Genomic DNA, 19,932 nt, shown 5'->3' with positions numbered 1-19,932 from the left:
GATCAATTTAAAACTTCAGGAAACTAATTATTTACATTTTCAGCTGACTTTATAAGAGATGATGCTGCCCCTGGGAAATCTCTGCAACTTTTGTTTTTGTTTGAAATTAAAACCAAGATAAGTGAACATTTTGCATTTTCAGATATTTTTAAGACATACAGATGACCCTGGGAACTCCTTGAACTTTTGTTGTTAGAATTTTAAAACAACTATATTGTCTAAAGTTAATTAAAAATAAATAAACAACATTTTGCAAATGTGAAAAATTTTTCAATAAACATATATTTAAAAACATTTCAACAAACTTAAGAGTTGGAATTTGTATTTTATAAAATTTTGATGCCAATATTTTCCCTGGCGGCACGGTAGTCGAGTGGTTAGCACGTCCGCTTCCCAGTTCTGAGGTCTCAGGTTCGAGTCCAGGCTCGGACCTTCCTGGGTGGAGTTTGCATGTTCTCCCCGTGCCCGCGTGGGTCTTCTCCGGGTACTCCGGTCTCCTCCCACATTCCAAAGACATGCATGGCAGGTTAATTGAGTGCTCTGAATTGTCCCTAGGTGTGCGTGTGAGTGTGGATGGTTGTTCGTCTCTGTGTGCCCTGCGATTGGTTGGCAACCAGTCCAGGGTGTCCCCCGCCTACTGCCCAGAGCCAGCTGAGATAGGCGCCAGCAGCCCCCGCGACCCTTGTGAGGAATAAGCGGTCAAGAAAATGGATGGATGGATGGATAGATATTTTCCCTTCTAGTGAAAAGGAATATCAGCTCCAAGTATTGGTTATTGACCTCCTTGACTATTAGGGTGTTGGTATCGGCCTTGGGGTGGAAAAAAAAAAAAAAAACATCGGTCTATTGCTAGTATTTGTTTATCTTGTTTAATGACTATGTGGGAATATATTATTATTATTACTATTATTATTATTATTATTATTATTATTATTATTATTATAAAAGCAAAAATGTGTGAATCATGAAAACTGGCTAGCTGTTTTTGATGTCGTGTTCATGTTTGATGCAACATGGTATTTGTTGATTTTGGAGGTACAAGTTTTCGGCCTGACGCCAGCGATGTATTGTTGTCGACAAAGTGAAGTTGCCACTTTCCCTTTTTTTGTGCTTACATGACAGAAATACATTTTCATATTACAATTCCTGATGTTAGCAATTAGTCATTACAATATTACCTCCTGCTTGGAATGATTGACTCAGATGGAAAATGCTCTTGGTGGTAGTTATGAATGGAAAAACACAACTAAAAGTTCAAAGTACATGTTATCCCATTTATAAGTTATCCATAAAAGCACATTTTATTTTATTTTTTTCACCCCGACAGTGCCATAATTTTCATGTGCATAGCAATAACAGGTGTCACTGAGCAGTTTGTACAACAACAATGAAAAAGTTGCATTTTTTTAAACCAAATACAGTGAAACATAAACTTTCCAAAGATTTTGAGACAGATTTTCTCAGAGGACATAATGGCAAAATACATTCTACTTTTGCTTTAGTTTATCAGTGTAAAACATAAAATTACAGTAAGTGACTATTATTTACCTTAATAACAAGTGACGATGTTTATGGTGATGTTGGAATCTTTCAGTCTTCAGAAGAAAAGTCGTCAGAAAAATTAGAGTTAAATTGTATGCTGTTAACTAAGTTGTACATTCGTTAAATAGGATTCCTAATGAAAAGATGGCTTTCTAATGAAGTGTCTAGCTGCAGGCTTGTTAAGTTGAGCGTGATTCTTTACATTGCTGATGTTATTTCCCTTGATGGCCGTCCAGCTGGTAGTTTTTTTTTTTTTTTTGTTTTTTTTTGCCTCTGGCTAACAAACAACCCAGCAGAGGACGGTGAAAACAAACAGGCCCTCCTAGATAGTGAGTGACGGATTAGAAGCGGATTAGGAAAATAATCAGTCAATTGCAGCCTTAATTGGATTTACTTGTCCTCCCAGATGTTGTCTGATCCCCGTCAGGGCATATTGTGGTTCCTCTCGCATTGGTCAGCTTGTTTGTTGGTGGCCTTTTGTTCACAATTGTTGTGCTCGACACGGAAACATACTGTATATCATTATCGACGCCACATTTTTAGTCATTTTTTTCATACAGTACCTCCCACCCTAAGAGGCTCCTTGCCAGTGTTAAGAGGTTTGTGTACATGTGTGTTTTTTTTGTGTTTAGAGGGTTTGTGTTTAGATTTTGCTTTGATGTCAGGAAGTTGGTCAGAGTAGAGGGAAGCATATTGCGAGAAGATGTGTCGACAGTTCCTGTGTAACACTTCCCTCCTTAGAGGGAAAGTTTGTGTCACAGAGAGGTTGTTCATCTTGAAACAATGCTCTTCCACACAATAGACATTCAACTTTAAGACAGTAGATAGATACTGTGCTTACGTCTCACGGATTTCATGTCATCAAGTAAAAGCAGACATGGCTGTCAGAAACATTTTGCAGTGATTGAACACAGCTTGGTGTGTCTTTCAGCCACAGATAACTTGTCCCCGATGTCAGCTGATTGCATGTGAAGGAGTTAGCAGTTTGTAATTAGCGGTACACTCCCTCAGTGTTTTGTGTATGTAGCTAACACAGCGGCTGCGTCTGCACACGTTGGTAGTCGTGTTTATCAGATGGTTGCTGTGCAGCTGCAATGTGCACCTCCATAAAGATAAGGAGAAGGGTAATGAGCAGCAGAACGTCAACATGTCCCTCTCGCTCACCTGCGTGGCTTTTGTGTGTTCAGCAAATTCCACTCGTTGCAGGTCCGCGGGGGGATTCTTTCGTAATTTTTTTCACTCACCCGCTCAAGGAGAGCATAATTGAGTTTTGTTTGTTTGTTTTCACACCACTTGGATGGACTGATACCAATAGCATGGGTATTGTACATGTGTACAGCACTTGTACAAGTTACTACTTCACCATCCTGACGTATTCTGGGTGGGAGTCATGCCAGCACAGCAAGTAGCAGTACAAGATAAAATGGCCGCTCCTCGAAATGGATAAAAACGGGTGAATGGAGTTGTTACTAAGTACAATGTATGCCATGTTCAAGAAAGGTTTGAGTTCTTGATCAGCGGTTAAAATAAAACACATTTTCATCCAAATTTCAATAGATAATAACGTGATAGGGTTGCCAACTTTCTCATCCCAAAATAAGGGACAGGTGCACGGCACGTTGCCATGGTGGTGTGAGCATGATGTGTGAAATCAGTGTATATTCTGATGAGATTCGAAATGCAAGTTTGTACATCATTATATAACATACAAAACCTCAAAGAAACCACAATTTGCCTCTTTACCAAAAAAAAAAAAAAAAAAAAAAAAAAGGTGCAAAAAAAAAAAGAAATGTAAAAGAGGAACGTGACTCACGAAATGTACTTTTTCCATGGAGACTTTTCTTTCTTACAGGTTTATCCATTATCTCTTCCTAACCGACCGGACAACACTACACATTATTATTATTATTATTATTATTATTATTATTATTATTATTATTATTATTATTATTATTATTATTATTTTCTAGCCACTTGTGCAGTATAAGCCCCTACAACAAATGCATGCGACGATGCCTGATACCTGTGATTGGCTGACAGGTGCCGTGCTTTGTGACATTGCCGTTTTAGCTGATCTAGGACCTGTAGGTTTGCTATGTTAAGCGTTGATTGCGAAACTTGCCAGCAAGCTAAATTCTCGCAGTATTTGTTCATAAATAGTACGAGAATACATCTTGTATTGCTCCTGCTGATACGTTCGCAGTCGAAGTATTAAGATCGGCATTTAGAGTGTAGGCGACATGTAGCTGTGACGAAACCAGGAAGTGCCTCTCTCTCTATCTCTAGTTGTCTCTCTTACCTTGCAAGGTCTCCACATAACGTCACACCCAGGGACTCATTTTATTGGCTACGGTCAACTTCCTTGTCACTTGTCAACCTACGGGAGTAGCCGTGGTCCAAAACTGGCAAAGATGCCGTTTGCTGCATTCCATGTAAGAGTTGAGGATTATTTTACGGGACTTTTGAGGTCCAGTACGGGACATAACAATTTAGCCCAAAATACGGGGCGTCCCGGCTGGAACGGGACAGTTGGCAACCCTATAACCTGATTAGTAAGTAGTGGCGAATACTTTAAATGTAAGTACTCAAAAAAGTGGTATCAGTGCACCCCTATCTTCTAACTTTAAGGCTACTTATGCAAATGATGCAATTTGTTGTTCAGCTCACTTTCACACTGACGACGCGGTATCACAAACAAGTGGGGCTTCAGTGCTTTGACACGCTATCCTTGTTGCGCAGTTAAGCAGAAGAAGAAAACACAAACACACAGTAGCTTGTGGTGAGCTTAACGTCTTAACTTTCCAACTGACAGGATGTACTGTCTCACTGTATGTGGTAGATACAATTCCTGAGGCAAGAAGGCTGACAATCACGGTGATTGAACTGAACATTAACTCACAGAAGATAGGGAAAAGGCGAGCTTCATCACTTTCCCGTGTGCTGTGTACTTTGGCTTGCGTAAACAGCTCTGCTTGGCACTTAAGGTGAAGGATGGCAAATCACAGACAATCGCTTTTGTGTAATGATTGACTCGCCCGTTGAAAGTCCAAAGTGCTTATCGGGTGGTATGCATCTGATCAGCACAAAACATGTTGGGCGCACACTCAGTTGGCACTTGACACGCGCAAAGATGCTCGTTCAGTGTTATTGTTGACAGCAGATGGCTGTCAGAACAACTGCAAAGACACATTATGTCCTTAAGGAAAATGAGAAACACAGTGTCTGTCTCCCATCACGCCACTCAACTCAACTAGGGTTAGACCGATTATCGGCCGGGCCGATTATCAGTGCCAATATTTGACATTTTGACAACGGCCTTTTTAAAAGTCAGAAAGCCGATAAAGCTGCTATATGACTGAACGGCGAATACTTGCGAATTTTGGGCTTTCATCAGGATTTGCAAAATGTTACAAAGATGTTAACAGACTTTTTGTGAATATCTTGGGAAACTTTTTACAAACCCAGACAGAAACCCCAAATTTGCTCTGTTCGCAAGCATTCATTGTTAATTGATCTTAACAGATGAATTTAAAACTGGGTTAACTTCAGGGAACTTTTTATTAATGTATTTCTTTAAAATTTCACTTTTATAACACATGCTGCCGAATGTAGATGCTGCTGGAAATTCCCTTTACTTTTTTTTTTTAATGTGAAGAAAAATAATTGGAAGTGTAACATCTCAGTTATGGTTTTGTTAAAATTTTTAAAACGTAACTGTCTATTCTCTATAGGTTTAAATTAAAATAAAAAATGCATTTAACAATTATGCTTAACTCATTCACTCCCAGCTATTTTCACAGAAGCAATCCCCCTTCACTCCCAGCTTTTTTTTTTTTTTTTTTTTTTTTTACTGGATTTTGACTGATTTTGCATGGTCCACAGAATATTTTTGTTTTATTGCTATAAAAACATGGAACTTACCAAGATAAAGATTAAAGTCTCTTCTTTCATCAGGGAAAAAAAAGTATATTTCTATCTGTTTCCGTTTTGCAACAATTAGCATTAGGATATAGCTAAGTTTCATCATTATTCAAAAATCTATTTAGAATTGTGAGTAGTTGAGTTTTTTTTCCACAACATGGCCCTGGTTGAGCTCTTATACTCTGCTGTCACTTGCTGGCCGGTTGTGTAATAACTACCATTTCTTCAACCGTTCTTTACGGTTAAAAGGCTGCATCAAAGCCTTCTGTATGTTCTAGCATAAAAAAACAAAACAAAAACAAAAACATAAAAACCGTATAAATACATCTTTGGGACACTTAAAACATTAAAAATAGAACGTATTTATAAATTTTTGGGAGCAAATGAGTTAATGGCATTTCAACAAAGTTAAGTGTTTTATTTTTTACGTTAATACTTTGTTTTACTGCAATTAAATATCGGCTCCAAATATTGGTTATCAGACTAGTAATAATTGGTATCTGTATTGGTACAGGAAAAGTCATATTGGTCTATCATTCAAGTCAACTCTATGTTTATATATCATTTTAAAACAATCACCTGCTGTTTTCTTAAAATGGAACCCAGGGATACAGCAGATACTGAGAACAGCAGATGACCCAGAATTGAACCCTGTGGAACACCATATTTTTCCATTATACAGGTGAATTCATATTGCACATATTCATCTGACCGCTTTCATTTTTTGCTCGTCATAGTATGAGGGGATTACAATAATGAAGAAATCACACGATGTGCCATCACAACAGTCAAAAATCGACTAATGAGCGAACCTAGGTTAAGAATCACTGCTCTACAGTATATATTTGGCTTGTGTATTCTCTTACCTCATGTTCTCTTGCTATAGTTTAGTTATTTATACCATCAAACCAAATTCAGAACAATCAATAATGATACCCATCCCTACTAGTTCACAATTAACAACGTAATTAACAGTACGCTTGATAAAGGTCAGTCAATAGAATCCAGCTAATGCACAAGAAAGGGTTGACTCATGTTGCCTCTTGCCAGCTTTCCTATAGAAGGGTTATGAGTCATTTCGATATAATTAGAGGTTGTGCATTTTTCTCCCTGACAGAGGGCAGTAGCTCGGTCACAGAGACAAAAGGTTATCCTGACCACTCTCCTCTCCCATTCGCTGTCACGCTTATAACTCGCCCAATGTTCTGATTGCTTCAGCTCCAAATCTATGAACGTGTTCTCAGCTAAATAAAGAACCGGCTTCATCTTGCAACGGAAGGGAGGTCCAGGGATTGAGGAGGTTTTTTCCTGGATGACAATAATGCGTCCTGCCATCCCGGAGGGGGACTGGACGAGACGAGGTGGTTGGAGGTCAACGCCCAAAATCCATTGTCCTCCTTAGCTCTTGAAAGACGCCGGAAGTTGTCCCTTCCTCAAGTGCCCCATGGTTACCCCTCCTCGAAACTTCCCTCCAATCACACGCTTCCATTCAAGAACCGCTTCCTTCCTGGCGAGCAGCTGTTGTCACAAGACTCCGAGTGCACTTTTCTTTTATTGAGGACTGTTACAAGCACGTTGCTGAGCACATCAGCGTGCATGTTTGACCTGGGAATCATATTCATGCTTAACGATTCCCTTGAGCTCTCAGTCGTCTTTGTGCCTCTTGTTCATCACGAGCAGACACTCATGGTTGGAGAATTTACAATCCATCAGGCCTGTCGTGCACATCAAATATCTGCTTTCTCTCCTCCGTCCTTGCAGGTGGTGAGCCCCGAGTTGCGACCACGTCTGTGTGTGATCCGGCGAGAGGCAAACGGATATGGCTTCAACCTGCACAGTGAGCGGGCGCGGCCTGGCCAGTACATCAGAGCTGTGGATGAAGACTCCCCTGCTGAGAGGGCAGGCCTGCAGCCAAAAGACAGGATAGTCCAGGTACTTACTTATTTACTGATGACCACAAAAACATTACTAGAACATAGTGGAAACTAAGGCTTGTTTGCACATCTACAAAATGACAAAGAAAGCATTCTTGCTATTCATTTGTCTCTTCCAGTTGAAGTTTATTGTAAAATATACACATAAAAAAAGAGAATCAGACATTTTATATTTAACTATTCACTCCCAGTCATTTTGACTGAGGCAACCCCCTTCACTCCCGTTTTACTGGATTTTGAGTGATTTTGCAAGGCCCACAGAATATTGGTTCTATTGCTATAAAAACAGGGAACCTATCAAAAGAAAGATTAAAGTCTCTTGTTTCACCAGGAAAAAAAAAAAAAGTATATTTCTGTCTGTTTCCGTTTTGCAGCAATTAGCATTAGAATATAGCTAAGTTTCATCATTATTCACAAATCTCTTTAAAACAGTAGGGAAAAGAGGTTATTGCAACAGGGCCCTGGCTGATCGCTTATACTCTGCTGCCACCTGCTGATCGTTTTTGTAATAACTACCATTGCTTCAAGCATTCTCTTCAGTTCAGAGGCTGCATCAAAACCTTCAGTATGCTCTAGTACAAGAAAAACAAACAAACATAAAAATGTATAAATACATCTTTAAGAGCATGTTAATATTTAAAATAGAACATATTTCTACATTTTTGGGAGCAAATGAGAACATCAAAATGTTAACTAAACCACATAATTTCATCAACTAGCTTAATGCTAACATGCAATGCAAAACATCATAGACAGGCTAACTGAAATTAGCATACTGTAGCTTTTAGATTTATATATATATATATATATATATATATATAAATGCTAGAGACAAAATTTATCGTGACATATTGCACATTCAGTAATGATTTATTATTATTATTTTTTATTTTTTTTGTAGCTCCTGAATGATTTGGAGCTAGTCAACTCAGCATTTGCTTGCACCTGGCTCATTGCAGGTGACAATTGCCCTTGTATATAAATTTACAGAATGGCCACTAAGGATGTTCAGTCAAACAGATTATGGATTTTATAGTTGTGTGCATCACCAAAATTATTTGAGTAATACATTTCTTTTCTGTAAAATTGGTTTGTCTTCCACTAACACTTCCAGTTCCATCACTTTAAATTTGTCTTTGCACTTGCGCTACCCTCCCAAATGTTCCCTGGCATGAGTGCAAAATATGGCCGTCCACGTTACCTTTACACGTATTTCTAAAAGTGTTCCCAATTTAGTAATTGTACTAACATTAACCACTTTAGTCCTAAATACACATGAATTAACTGGAAGTGAGTGACGAACAAATAGGAAGTAAACCGACTTCCACAAATGAGGAGAAACAACAAAGCCAACATACCATAAACCCTACAGACTTTTTAAGGCACTGCCACAATGCCACTCAATGAGTCACACAAATCCCTTGCTGGTACCAAAGTGTACCAATCGTGTTTTAAAGTTTAGTGAGTGTTCACTAAAGAGGAATGTGAGCTAATAGTCACTCTGTGAGGTCTTAAATCCCCTGCAGTGTAATTGTCTAAACGAGGAATAATCAGCATCATAAAGAGTGTGAGCTATGTATGACCACCTCAGTCTGTACTGGGGAGGTATTACAATATTCACATCTCAGGATTTGGCTTGGAGGCTGGAACTCAAATCAATCAATGAAGACTTGTATTCTAGTTTCAGGGAATGACACTACATTTTAAATCCATCCATTTTCGACAGTATATTGTTTGTTTTTGATTAGGTTGACTCCAGCTCATTGAATGGAAGCAAGTGGGATCGATAATGAATGGATGGACTCACCCTTTATCAAACCATTGCATTTCAAGTGTAGAAATAAGTTAAAGAAGAAGTGCAGAAAGTAAACAATGGAGTCAAATAAAGTGGCTGTATAAAAGGATGAGGATAGGGAGGTTGCATGAATTGAACATGGTGTGGTGAGTGAGGGGCTTCCAGTCCCCCACCCCTGAGGGTCCCCAGACGGCCTCACCACCCACTGAGGAGTGGGCTTTGAGGGTAGCGCACCGCCATTGTTGCTGCTATTACTGGCCGGGCTGCTATTGTCCAGCTTCCTCTGCGGGACTGGCTTAGACAAGCCGGCCCACCCGATGACGTCATTTCACACACTCTGAGACATTTCTCACATGTTTTCCCATGATGATTTCATCCCGACTAGAAAGTTAGGCCTGTGTGCATGCATTTGTGCTCAGACTCAGGATTTCCTGACCTCAAGCAGACAAAATGATAATATTGACAAAGAAATCCTGTGTGGGGGAACAAAAAAAAAAAAATCCTGGCTATATTTTTATTTTTGTTTTGTGTGTTCCACAGGTGAACGGTGTATCGGTGGAGGGCAAAACGCACTCCGAAGTGGTGGCGACCATTAAAGCCGGAGGGGACGAGGCCCGCCTGCTCGTGGTTGACCCCGACACGGACGCCTTCTTCAAGAGGTGCCGAGTGCTCCCCACCTCGGACCACCTGACCGGTGAGGCGAAACACACGGAATTGCATCATCACTCCGAAGGCACTTGCTGTTTTACGAAGTGACTGCGTTTATCTTTTAGTGTTCCATTTATTGTCAGTAAGTTGAAGGCAGTAAAAAAAAAAAAAAACAAAAACAAAAAAAACAGGACTATGCCTCCTGGGGGCTTCTCAAAGCTACTGTCGCACTCGCTCGTTCTTCCTCTTGCTTCATTCATCCAGCACAGTGATTTCCTCAGAGTAATTCAGTAGAGCTCAAATTACTTAAAGGAAGGCTCCTTTAATTTTACATGTATGGCTTGATTGGCAGTAAATAGTTAGTATAGCTACGAAACATGCATAAGAGCTGAAGAATACACTCCTATATTGATTTATTTAACTTTTTTCAACATAGAAGTACTTCCGTGTTGCAACGCCCCCAAGTGGTGACGTCACTAGTGTGTATACTCGCTTGGGGAACAGTAGTTCACGCAGACATAACAACGAGGAAGACACAAACGTCAGTTATGCCTTACTGTATTGCAAAATTTTGCAAGGCGTCGGCAAGGAAAAACCCGCGAGACCCCCCCCCCCAAAAAAAAAAAAAAAGCTACTTGAGTAGACAATGGTTTGTTTGCTAAGTGCTGTCAACCTCCCGAAGGACAAGCAGGCGTGCGCGCAGCGAACATTTCAGGCATGAGGACTTCGAATATATGTTACAATTTGAGATGGGGTACGCCACACGCCTAATACTAAAGCCCAACGCAGTACCGAGTATCTTTAAAGAACCAGACGTGGGAAATAATCAAGCCGATGGAGGAGCCGCAACTGCTAGCAACACGGAGCCTTCACTCTCACAACAGCCGGCACAAATCGAGGTCTTACTACGGCCACTGAAAGATCTCGGAGAAGCGAAGCAAATGTAAAGCGAAAGGTAGGCATGTTTCGGGGGTGGGGGGGCATTCGTTATTATACTGCACGGACTGTTTTATTTCATAATTCATTTGAAGGTGGCCAACGCAGGGGCACGTCGGCACGTTACCGTAATGCACAGTATTAACAATCGTTGGGGCGGCTGGCTTGACTTCGTCTTTTCGAGTGGCGGCTGGCCTGACCGCAGTGGGACGCTACGCAAAAAAGAAAAAAAAAAAACAGCTAGGGGAGGTTGGGTGCTGTAACGACGATACATTTAATTTTACTATTTTTTCTTTTTCCTGAAATATTTCGTCAGTTCCACACGTTTTGCATTGCTCGTACTGTGTGTCACTTTACCTGTTGGATATTGGCTCCTTCAAGACTTTTCTTCTTCACATCTTTCATCGCAACCAAAGCTATCCTGAGAATGTCTATTTAGTATTGCCATGTTGAATGTCTGATGTTCCAGGATGCAGTTGAGATTGTCCGCAAGGAACCGATCCTCGAGTTCTTTCATTTCCAGACAGCACACATTCATTAGCGGATTGTCCATTCCTGCAGCTCCCGCACGAGCACCACTCACCCCCCGCCTGATTCACTCGTTCGTCAAAGTTTATTTTGTGCCCGAAAAGACCATCTGGCGCCACAACTTTCACATCCAAGGCAGACTTTCCTTCGGTAGTGTTATTTTGTCGTGTTGGCTCGAAGCGATAAGGTTTAATCCTTCCGGGTTTGACGCTAGAAGCACGGCTGCGTTGCATAGTGCTTCCATAGTGTAGCGTTTACACACTAGTGACGTAAACATCCGGGTTATTTAGTCACGTGTAACAAACATGCCGGCGTTCGATTCATTTTAACAATGGTTTAAAAGTTATTAAATGTACATAAAAAAATAATCACGTCACCAAATTAATTATTGAAAAAGTAGCAACTTTTTGCTGCTAAAAATGGATCAATAAGTAAAGTGTCCCTTTAAGTACTTCGGTGCAAAAGTAAAAAAAATATATATTTGTATTTGAATACCTGTTTTGTACAACGGCTTATTAGGACCATGATTAAATATACTTCTATAATACTTGCTGAAGTGAAAAATGTGCGAGAAAAAAAACTCGTAAATTTGCGAGTTTAGTAAGTGACGAATTTGCGACTTTCTAGTGTCAAATTTGCAAGACAAAAACTCGTAAATTTGCGAGTTTAGAAAGTGGCAAATTTGAGACTTTCTTAAGTGTCAAATTTGCGTGGAAAAAAAAAATCGTAAATTTGTGAGTTTAAAAAGTGCCAAATTTGCGACTTTCTAAAATGGAAAATTTGTGAGAAAAAACTTACAAACTTGCGAGTTTAGAAAGTGCCAAATTTGTGACTTTCTAAAATGGCAAATTTGCCACTTTAGAAAGTGGCAAATTTGCAAGAAAAAAAACTCATAAATTTGCAAGTTAAGAAAGTGGGTATACGGCCAGCGACAAAGACGCCTTGCTTTGCGAAGGTCCACACTCTGAGAATCAAGCATTTAAGTTAATTTGTTAAAATATATATTTACTTGTACATTTATGTTTCCAGAATTATTATTTACACATCCATACATTTTGGTATTTTTTTGGTATGTCGAATCTGCTGCTCTCCGCCATTAACTTGCATTGACCTAAAGTATGCTAGCTTCTGATTGGTTAGTGCTAGTCAGCTGATAGGGGATCAGGAATTGTTGTCGCGCTAGCTGCTATGTATGTCGAGTAAAGTTTAAATTAAGAATGAATCCGCCTCCATCCTGCCTTTTCATTTTATAAACAGTCCCATTAACCACCAATGAATCCTCAAATGATTAGAATATAGCTACGCTACGTGTGTTTCTCGTAGGTTTCTGAGTTATTTCTTCTTGCAAATCTTTCACTTTATAAACTCGCAAATCTGCCACTTCAGAAAGTCACAAATTTCTAAACTCTAAATTTACAAGTTTTTTTTCCTCGCAAATTTGCGACTCTCTAAAGTGGAAAATTTTAACGTTTTTTTTCTCGTAATATTGCCCCCACCTTCACAGATAATATATATATCTATACGTGATGCTAATACGGTGTTGTAGTTTTGATCATTTTGGCACAATGGGAAAAAAAAAATACTCAATACATGTAAAGTAGTTTAATTTGGTTAACTTAGATCAGGGGTGGGCCTCAAGGGCCGAAGTCCTGCAGGTTTTTTTTCAAGCTGATTCTAATCAACAGGATCGTTATCAGGCTTATGCAGAGCTTGCTGATGATCTGATCATATATCAGCTGTGTTGGAGAAGGGAAATATCCAAAACCTGCAGGACTCCAGCCCTCGAGGACCGAGTTTGCACAGCTCTGACTTACATAGCGCTCACAAATCACTGCTACAAGCAAGATTCTGACCCCATAAGCAGGACTAAACTGGCAGCAGGTTCCACATGAGCACAACAGAACATTACAAAAAAAAGTGTGTTGATATTAACATAACGAAACAAAAAACGACATGCTTTTTTTTTTTGTTATACAGAGAATGTTTGAATAGTAGAAGCTGGTGTTTGTTTGTTTGTTTGTTTTTATTTTTTATTTTTTGGGCACAACAAATGTTCCAAGTATAAGACAGGGGACAGCTTTTGTCTGGTCTGACAGTTGTTTTTAATAGGGATGGATAGAGTGATTATCAGCTGGAGCAATTTTTTTAAGAATCATACTTGTTAACTTCAGTGAATTAATTATTTAACTTTTCAGTTAACTTTATAAGCGGTTCTGTGGACCCTGGGAACTCTCAGCGCCTTCTATTTTTGTTTAAAATTAAAATGAAAAGAAATATCTTTTGAAGTTTTTGAAAACTTTATTCACTGTAGAAAACAATAGTGAGCTATTGTTTAAATTTTTAACTTTCTAATGCAACAACATGCTAATGACCCTTAGAGGTCCCTGAACTTTTTGTTAGGATTTTAAAACAAAGCTGTCTAGTGAGTAAGTTATATATATATATATATATATATATATATATATATATATATATATATATAAAAATAGAAAAAAAAATCAAGTTTAAGTTGTTCAGTAAATGTAAAATGTTAAAAAAAATTGATGCCAATATTTTCATTTTCCCTGGAAATAAATATCGGCCTCCTAGTCTACTAATAATCAGTATGGTCTATCTCTAGTTTTTGTTTCTTAGGTTTTATCTCTAATTTTTTGGTGCAGAATCCAAAACTGATTTGAACGGTCACTATCAAGTTTAGATTATTATTTTGTTTTCGTGGCACTTGACATTGTTTTCATTTTTTTTTTTAAGCAGCCTTCTGCGAGTAACAGCGGGTGTCTGGGGCAGTGAAAATCTGTACCAGTTCCGTCTTCGCGCGACAGGAAACAACTGACGAGGACGCGCATGACGTCACATCCCGCAGACAGAGGGCGGGAAATTCGAAGGATTAGGACCGGACGCTTCCGAAATAATATTGGCCAGAGGCTTGTAGGACTCGGAGTACCCATTGTGAACAGCTAAGATGTTGATCTACTAATTAGAATATGTTTCAGTCATAAATGGTCAAATAAAAAGGCTATTGTTAAGATATTTTTTTGGGAAATCCTCCATATAGTAGCTTTAAGTAATTGTTACTTCCCGTCACTGGATTTCCTGCATCTACCCCCCCACCACCTTGTGCTTGATAATGTTAAAACAAGTGCCAACATTGCACTTTTGGAGTTTAAAAAGTTGGATATTAATGTGCGCTGTTACTTTTTATCCAAAGAGGTCAGAAGTGTGAAACTTACTTTTTTTTTTTTTTTTTAAATGAACTTCAGCTGAGCTGTTCCTGCCAAAGCCCAAAGGGGGAGCCCTAGCACAGTCGAGTGTGTGTCCAAATAGTGCAACTCTGCTCCAAGAAACTCCTCATGTAGTCATGGTGCTGCCAGCTGTTGGCATGGCAACCCATGAGAAAAAGAAAGAAATGCACTCAACGGAGAAAACATTTATTTAAGAGATACTGCACATTTTAATCATCACGCCCCCTTAAGTAATAATCATTATGTACATGGATGAGCTGTTTGTTGGCGCGTTCCATTCCCAGTGAGAAGCACAACTGAACGCTCATGCAAACGTTTCATAAACTTCTGGAGTGTTTCCATGACGGCCACGCTACCCTTCTTTCATTAAAAGTACAAACCCACTGCGGGGAAGATATTCCAGTCAGGCGTTTCCCAGGTAACCGGCTGTTTTTTCACACGCCACCTACTCAGAGGGCATCTGCCTACGCTGACTCTTAACTCCACTGCCCTCACACGAACACACACACTGGCCAGCCTGCACAATTGTTTGGTTTCCAAGGAGCTCACTCCAAGTGGCCTCTCAGCCTGCGCTAGGACTTGGAGAGCCTTCTTTGTGAGCCAAGTCACACACACACATGCACGCACATATTAATCCAGCACATGTAGTGTAGCTAGACGGGGAGGACTCAAGGCACAGATTAATACTGAACGACTCACTATTATTATCCTCTAATAGTTCATTGTAAAGGGAGCTGGGGGATGGAAGGTAAGATGGCTGCAACGGGAACTTTTACATACAAGCTCCACGGCAGAAAAACGCTGTTGTGAGACATTTCGAAGGCCGTTTGGTTCACTTTAGTTAAGCAGTAAACATCACATTGAAGATGAACCACATGTGAATAATTGATGATACCTGCGCAATGTAATAGAGTAGCTGTTGGTGTTATTAAAGGCAAGCGAGCTGAAGTGAAAGTATCCCAGTCTCGTAAATATTGTGTCAATAATGTGTATTTTTATGCCTACAGGTCCATTACCTGAGCCGGATGTCAATGGAGGAACGGAGGAGAAGGTAAGACTTGCTAGCATGATGGAGCATCTGGGAGGGGGTCAAAGGTCCTTTTGTGTGAGCTTTGATACTGTGGACTACACAGTAAAGAAGGCTCCACCCGATATGCTCTTAAAAATCACTTTCGAGTTTTAGAGAGGAACCATAAAGGTTAACAGTAACACACAAAAATTACATCACATAAAAGTAATGTTAACGTCATAGGAATATTGTTCGTGTTAAATCCCACACAAATATTGCAGCACATTCTTCAGTAAGCCAATGGAAAACTAAATGTGCTAGTGTGCAACCATATTAACCAAATATGTAAAACGGAGCCTTCCTGTCAGTTAGGAACTGTATGTGCAGCGTTGTTGCATAACCCACACTGATTAAAAAGTGCAGCGGTGTTGCACAAGGTCATGTGTCAGGTGGACTTTGTAGTCTTTCGACGGGTCGGGTGGTGCTTTGGGTTAAAAATTCTTGGAGTTGGACAGGTTTTACAAGCTCATGTTTAGTGGCTTGTTGTTCTTTGCCACAATGCAAAGTCCTCCCAAAGTCGTCACATCAGCTCGTTTGGGCTAATGAGTGTCGTAAAAGGGCGGAAACATGTGACTTTGTCAACATTAAATGCTTACAGGAAACATATGTCGGGCTACTTTCATCAATTTTAGTGATGTTTTTCTCCTAATGAATTGCAATTCAAGCACACAGATGGTTTAAATTACAATAATTAGTAAGTTCCACACACCTCTCTATGCTGTCATTTGCACAGTCATTTGTCAGCTTGTATATTTTTAGCATCTTATTTTTATGCATGTTTGAATAAAGTTATTATACTTAAAAAAAACAAAAAACAAAAACTAAACAGCCACTTTGCAGCCCCGAAAGCTGTCACAAACGCAAGGCTGCCTCCCTGTGGTGGGATTTGGTACTCCACCATTTTCCTGGAAAGCAAGTTTGAATGGTTGTTATTGTTTATTGATGATGTCACGTTAACCTTTGCGTTGCCAGGTGAACGGCAGAGGGGCTGAGAGGGACTCCAAGCTGTCGGTCAGCCCTTCTCCATCCAACACCTCATCCAACGCCTCACTCACAACCCCAACCACAAGCACTCCACCTGAGGTACGGAACAGTGCATTTACAGTAGGCACAATCACATTTTACCTGGTTAAACAGTTGTTGTTGTTATATGTTTTATTTGTCACGAAACTGCGCTTCGTCCGTCTCTCCTACAGGGTGTGGTGACGGAGGCCATCCCAGCTCTGAATATGAGCCTGCAGCAGGTGAAAGAGCTGGCCCATCAGAAACGCTCCAATAAGCGAGCCCCGGCCATGGACTGGACCAAGAAAAACGAACTGTTCAGCAACCTATAGGGCCTTCACATCACCTGACACACAATTACTACTACAACAACAACACTATTTGTGTTGCAGTGATTCCCACAATCGTCAGAAAGACCCTTTTTCAAAGTTCTATTAGTCCCTTCATTACTATTCATGAAAAGATATTCCACAAATTATCTAATTGTAATTTACTACTAACCATCAACGACAACTGGACTGTTAAATATGTGTGCGTGCGTGCCTGCCTGCTGCTACACCCACTCACCTGACAATCAGTTTATTTGTATCATTTAGTTTATCAGGTAATCAGTCAGAGTGGATCAAACGTCTTAAAATGTATTCCTGTACTCTTGTTAACAATAATATTTGTGTTGATATATGCTTCTAATAACAGCACATTTGATTCCTTGTTAGCACAATTTTATGAGATACTGTATTAGGGAAAAAATAGGGTGAATGCCATTGCTGTCCTTCAAAAATGGGTTTTTAACTGGTAAAAACGTGCACTGATAGCTTTAAAACAGGAATGATTTCAAAGGGGCTTCTATTCTAATGTGTGTGTATATATCATATACCATGTATATTTTTACATTTTTGATAGAATCAACTCCAAAATGAAAGTCAGATGAGCGAAATCCTCGCATCTTTTAGTCTGTGATTGACATGACTCGACTTAAGACTCTTCAAGTTTTCAACATGTCTTATTTGCTTGCATTGTAAAATTTTCATTCATTTCTAGTGATATTTGGAGTTAGTTCGAAATGGTCTTAAAGAATGTTTGCTCTTCTTTAGATTGTGCGCTTTTGTCCAGTATTGTGATTATTTTTCCAAATGAATGACGAGCTGGTGTGAAGCTGTTGTACAAGCCAGCCTGTGTAAGCAGTGAGTCAAGAGTCTGTTGTAATAAAGCAATATCTTATCAATGTCATGCTCATTTACATGGCTAGATATACAATAACATTTTCTCTTGCAATAAATGTCTTGAGATCACTAGTCAGGAAACATTAAAAGCATTCTAGATTTTTTTCATCAATGAAATGCGTCAAGCAATTTCTATAGTATCAAAGTATCAATATTATAACTTCAGCACAGTTTTTCAACATTTTAATATGCGTAACTATCATACAAGTGTTTAAAAAAAAAAGTAACAGCTCACGATATGAGTAGGCCAGTTCTGCAATTTATTATTCACTGCATTAATTCACACCTTAGTAATGTTTATTGAATTATTTACTCATGGGCTCCCCCTACAGGTATGTAAGTGTACTTTACTTTCTTTGTGCTTAACTTGCACATTTTGGAAGAAACCAGATTAAAAACAGAATTTTCTCTGAGAATGAAAAAAAAAAAACTACAAGCCTACAACGTAAAGTCAAAAATAATAATAAATAAATAATAAATAAGTTGTTGTTGCTAACTTAGGCCATTGGAGGACGTATTGACCAGTTTGAAATTTGGCCATGATGCTAAAATCTTTTCTTATTTTTGTTAAGAAATTTCATATGGCTTTGCAATAAAATAAGAATACATGTTGTGAATATTTTCAAAATATACTTATAATTATTTGCACACGCACAAAAAAAAAAAACAGGAAATATCTTGACTTGTTGTTCTCACTCTACGATAGACATAAACCACTTTTTGTTCTTCATCCAATTTGTGTGGAAGTGGCTCGCCCATGACATGTAGAAAGTACAGAAATTTGTTTTCGTATTAGAAAGTATATACAGTATATAAAGGATTGCGAATGCAAACAATGGCTGACTGTAAATAACCCAATTATGTTTCTTGGAATTAAAAAAAAAAAAAAGTCTAAAATAATTCCATAATGTAAAATGTAAACTACATATCAACCTATTGCGTCACAGCTTCAGGGACAGAAAGAGCCCCTTTCATTCACCACAAGCAAAATGTGTCTTGAGATTTGATGGTTTCACGTCTTTGTCCACTAGAGGGGTCCTTCTGCGGCCCTCGTGTCTCCAGCAGCTGTCTTGTACTAACCGCCGCGACCTTCCTGCTCCTCAGCTCTCCTTGTAGCTGCCGTCAACACATGGCACTCACTACCACTAAATAAGATATAAATTAATATAAATGAATAGTTTCCGATGGTGTCAACAATAAGTTAGCATCATAATGAGCATTATTGTCACCATTTACTTTTTATTTTTTTTGATAAAATTTGTTAGGCTCAGGAGCAGATTTACTATTTAGCAAACACAAGCAGCCTGGGGACTCGAGATTTCACGGGTGCCCTTAAACGTCTCATAAAGACAGAAAATTGCATCGCGAGGAAAGATTAGCACTGTAATGAAATGTAGCCGAATTAAGCTGACTGTTTGCTCACAACAAAATAAGAAGAAGCTCTCCATCCGTGTGCTTTCACAGCCCCAACACATGACGTGATACGCGGAACAAATGGAGGAGGATGGGCGATGGGGATGATGAAGATGATGAAGGGCAGGTGCAGGTCAAGTGCTGGATATCCGCAGCTGAGTCGCAAACACGGCAGGTCGCCTGGCAACCGTGTCCACCCTAGGGGACCTTGTAAGGGCTGAAGCTCGGGTGAGACTAAGGGTCAACCCGGATCTACCTTCAAACATCACAGTGTGCTAAAAATAGGTCAGTGTGCGTGTGCGCAGTGGAGAAAATGACTGCCTGAAGCAGACTTTCATGGAAGAAGTGACAAGAAGAATACTCAGAAGGATGGAGAGTGACGTGTGATGTACAAGTAGTATCCACACACAGTGTGAGGCTCCTTGTCGTCTTCTCCTAGAAAGCCTCGTCCCCCTTTCTGTCTCCACAGTACACAACCCACAGCTCCTTTTGTAAAAATACCCAAGGACAGTCCTCACTATTAATAGAAAGTGTTGTCAATTGGCACTGGAGGAACTGGACCGTCTGTTCTGCTAACTATTTTTTCTGATCTCTGAAGCCGTGACTTTCTTTCTACTCTCAATTACTGGTATTTTTCAGCAGTGGAGTTGATTTAGCATGTGCTTTTTATTTTTAAGAT

At 39.5% G+C, this 19,932-nt stretch overlaps 1 protein-coding gene across 1 annotated transcript in view; it reads left to right on the top strand.

Moving 5' to 3' along the window:
• Positions 1 to 17,842, top strand: part of nherf1b (NHERF family PDZ scaffold protein 1b) — a 34,223-nt gene extending 16,381 nt beyond the window's left edge. The window contains exons 3-7 of the mRNA XM_077538810.1: positions 7,225 to 7,395; positions 9,733 to 9,886; positions 15,554 to 15,597; positions 16,588 to 16,698; positions 16,812 to 17,842. Of these exons, the coding sequence (XP_077394936.1) occupies positions 7,225 to 7,395; positions 9,733 to 9,886; positions 15,554 to 15,597; positions 16,588 to 16,698; positions 16,812 to 16,949 (618 nt within the window). The 3' untranslated portion in view covers positions 16,950 to 17,842. The remainder of the gene's footprint in view (positions 1 to 7,224; positions 7,396 to 9,732; positions 9,887 to 15,553; positions 15,598 to 16,587; positions 16,699 to 16,811) is intronic.
• Positions 17,843 to 19,932: the final 2,090 nt, after the last annotated feature.

This window comes from Festucalex cinctus, chromosome 1, assembly GCF_051991245.1.
Source record: "Festucalex cinctus isolate MCC-2025b chromosome 1, RoL_Fcin_1.0, whole genome shotgun sequence".
NCBI classification, from domain to species: domain Eukaryota; kingdom Metazoa; phylum Chordata; class Actinopteri; order Syngnathiformes; family Syngnathidae; genus Festucalex; species Festucalex cinctus.
The sequence above is the reverse complement of the archived record's forward strand: the minus strand, read 5'-3'. Positions and strand labels throughout refer to the sequence as shown.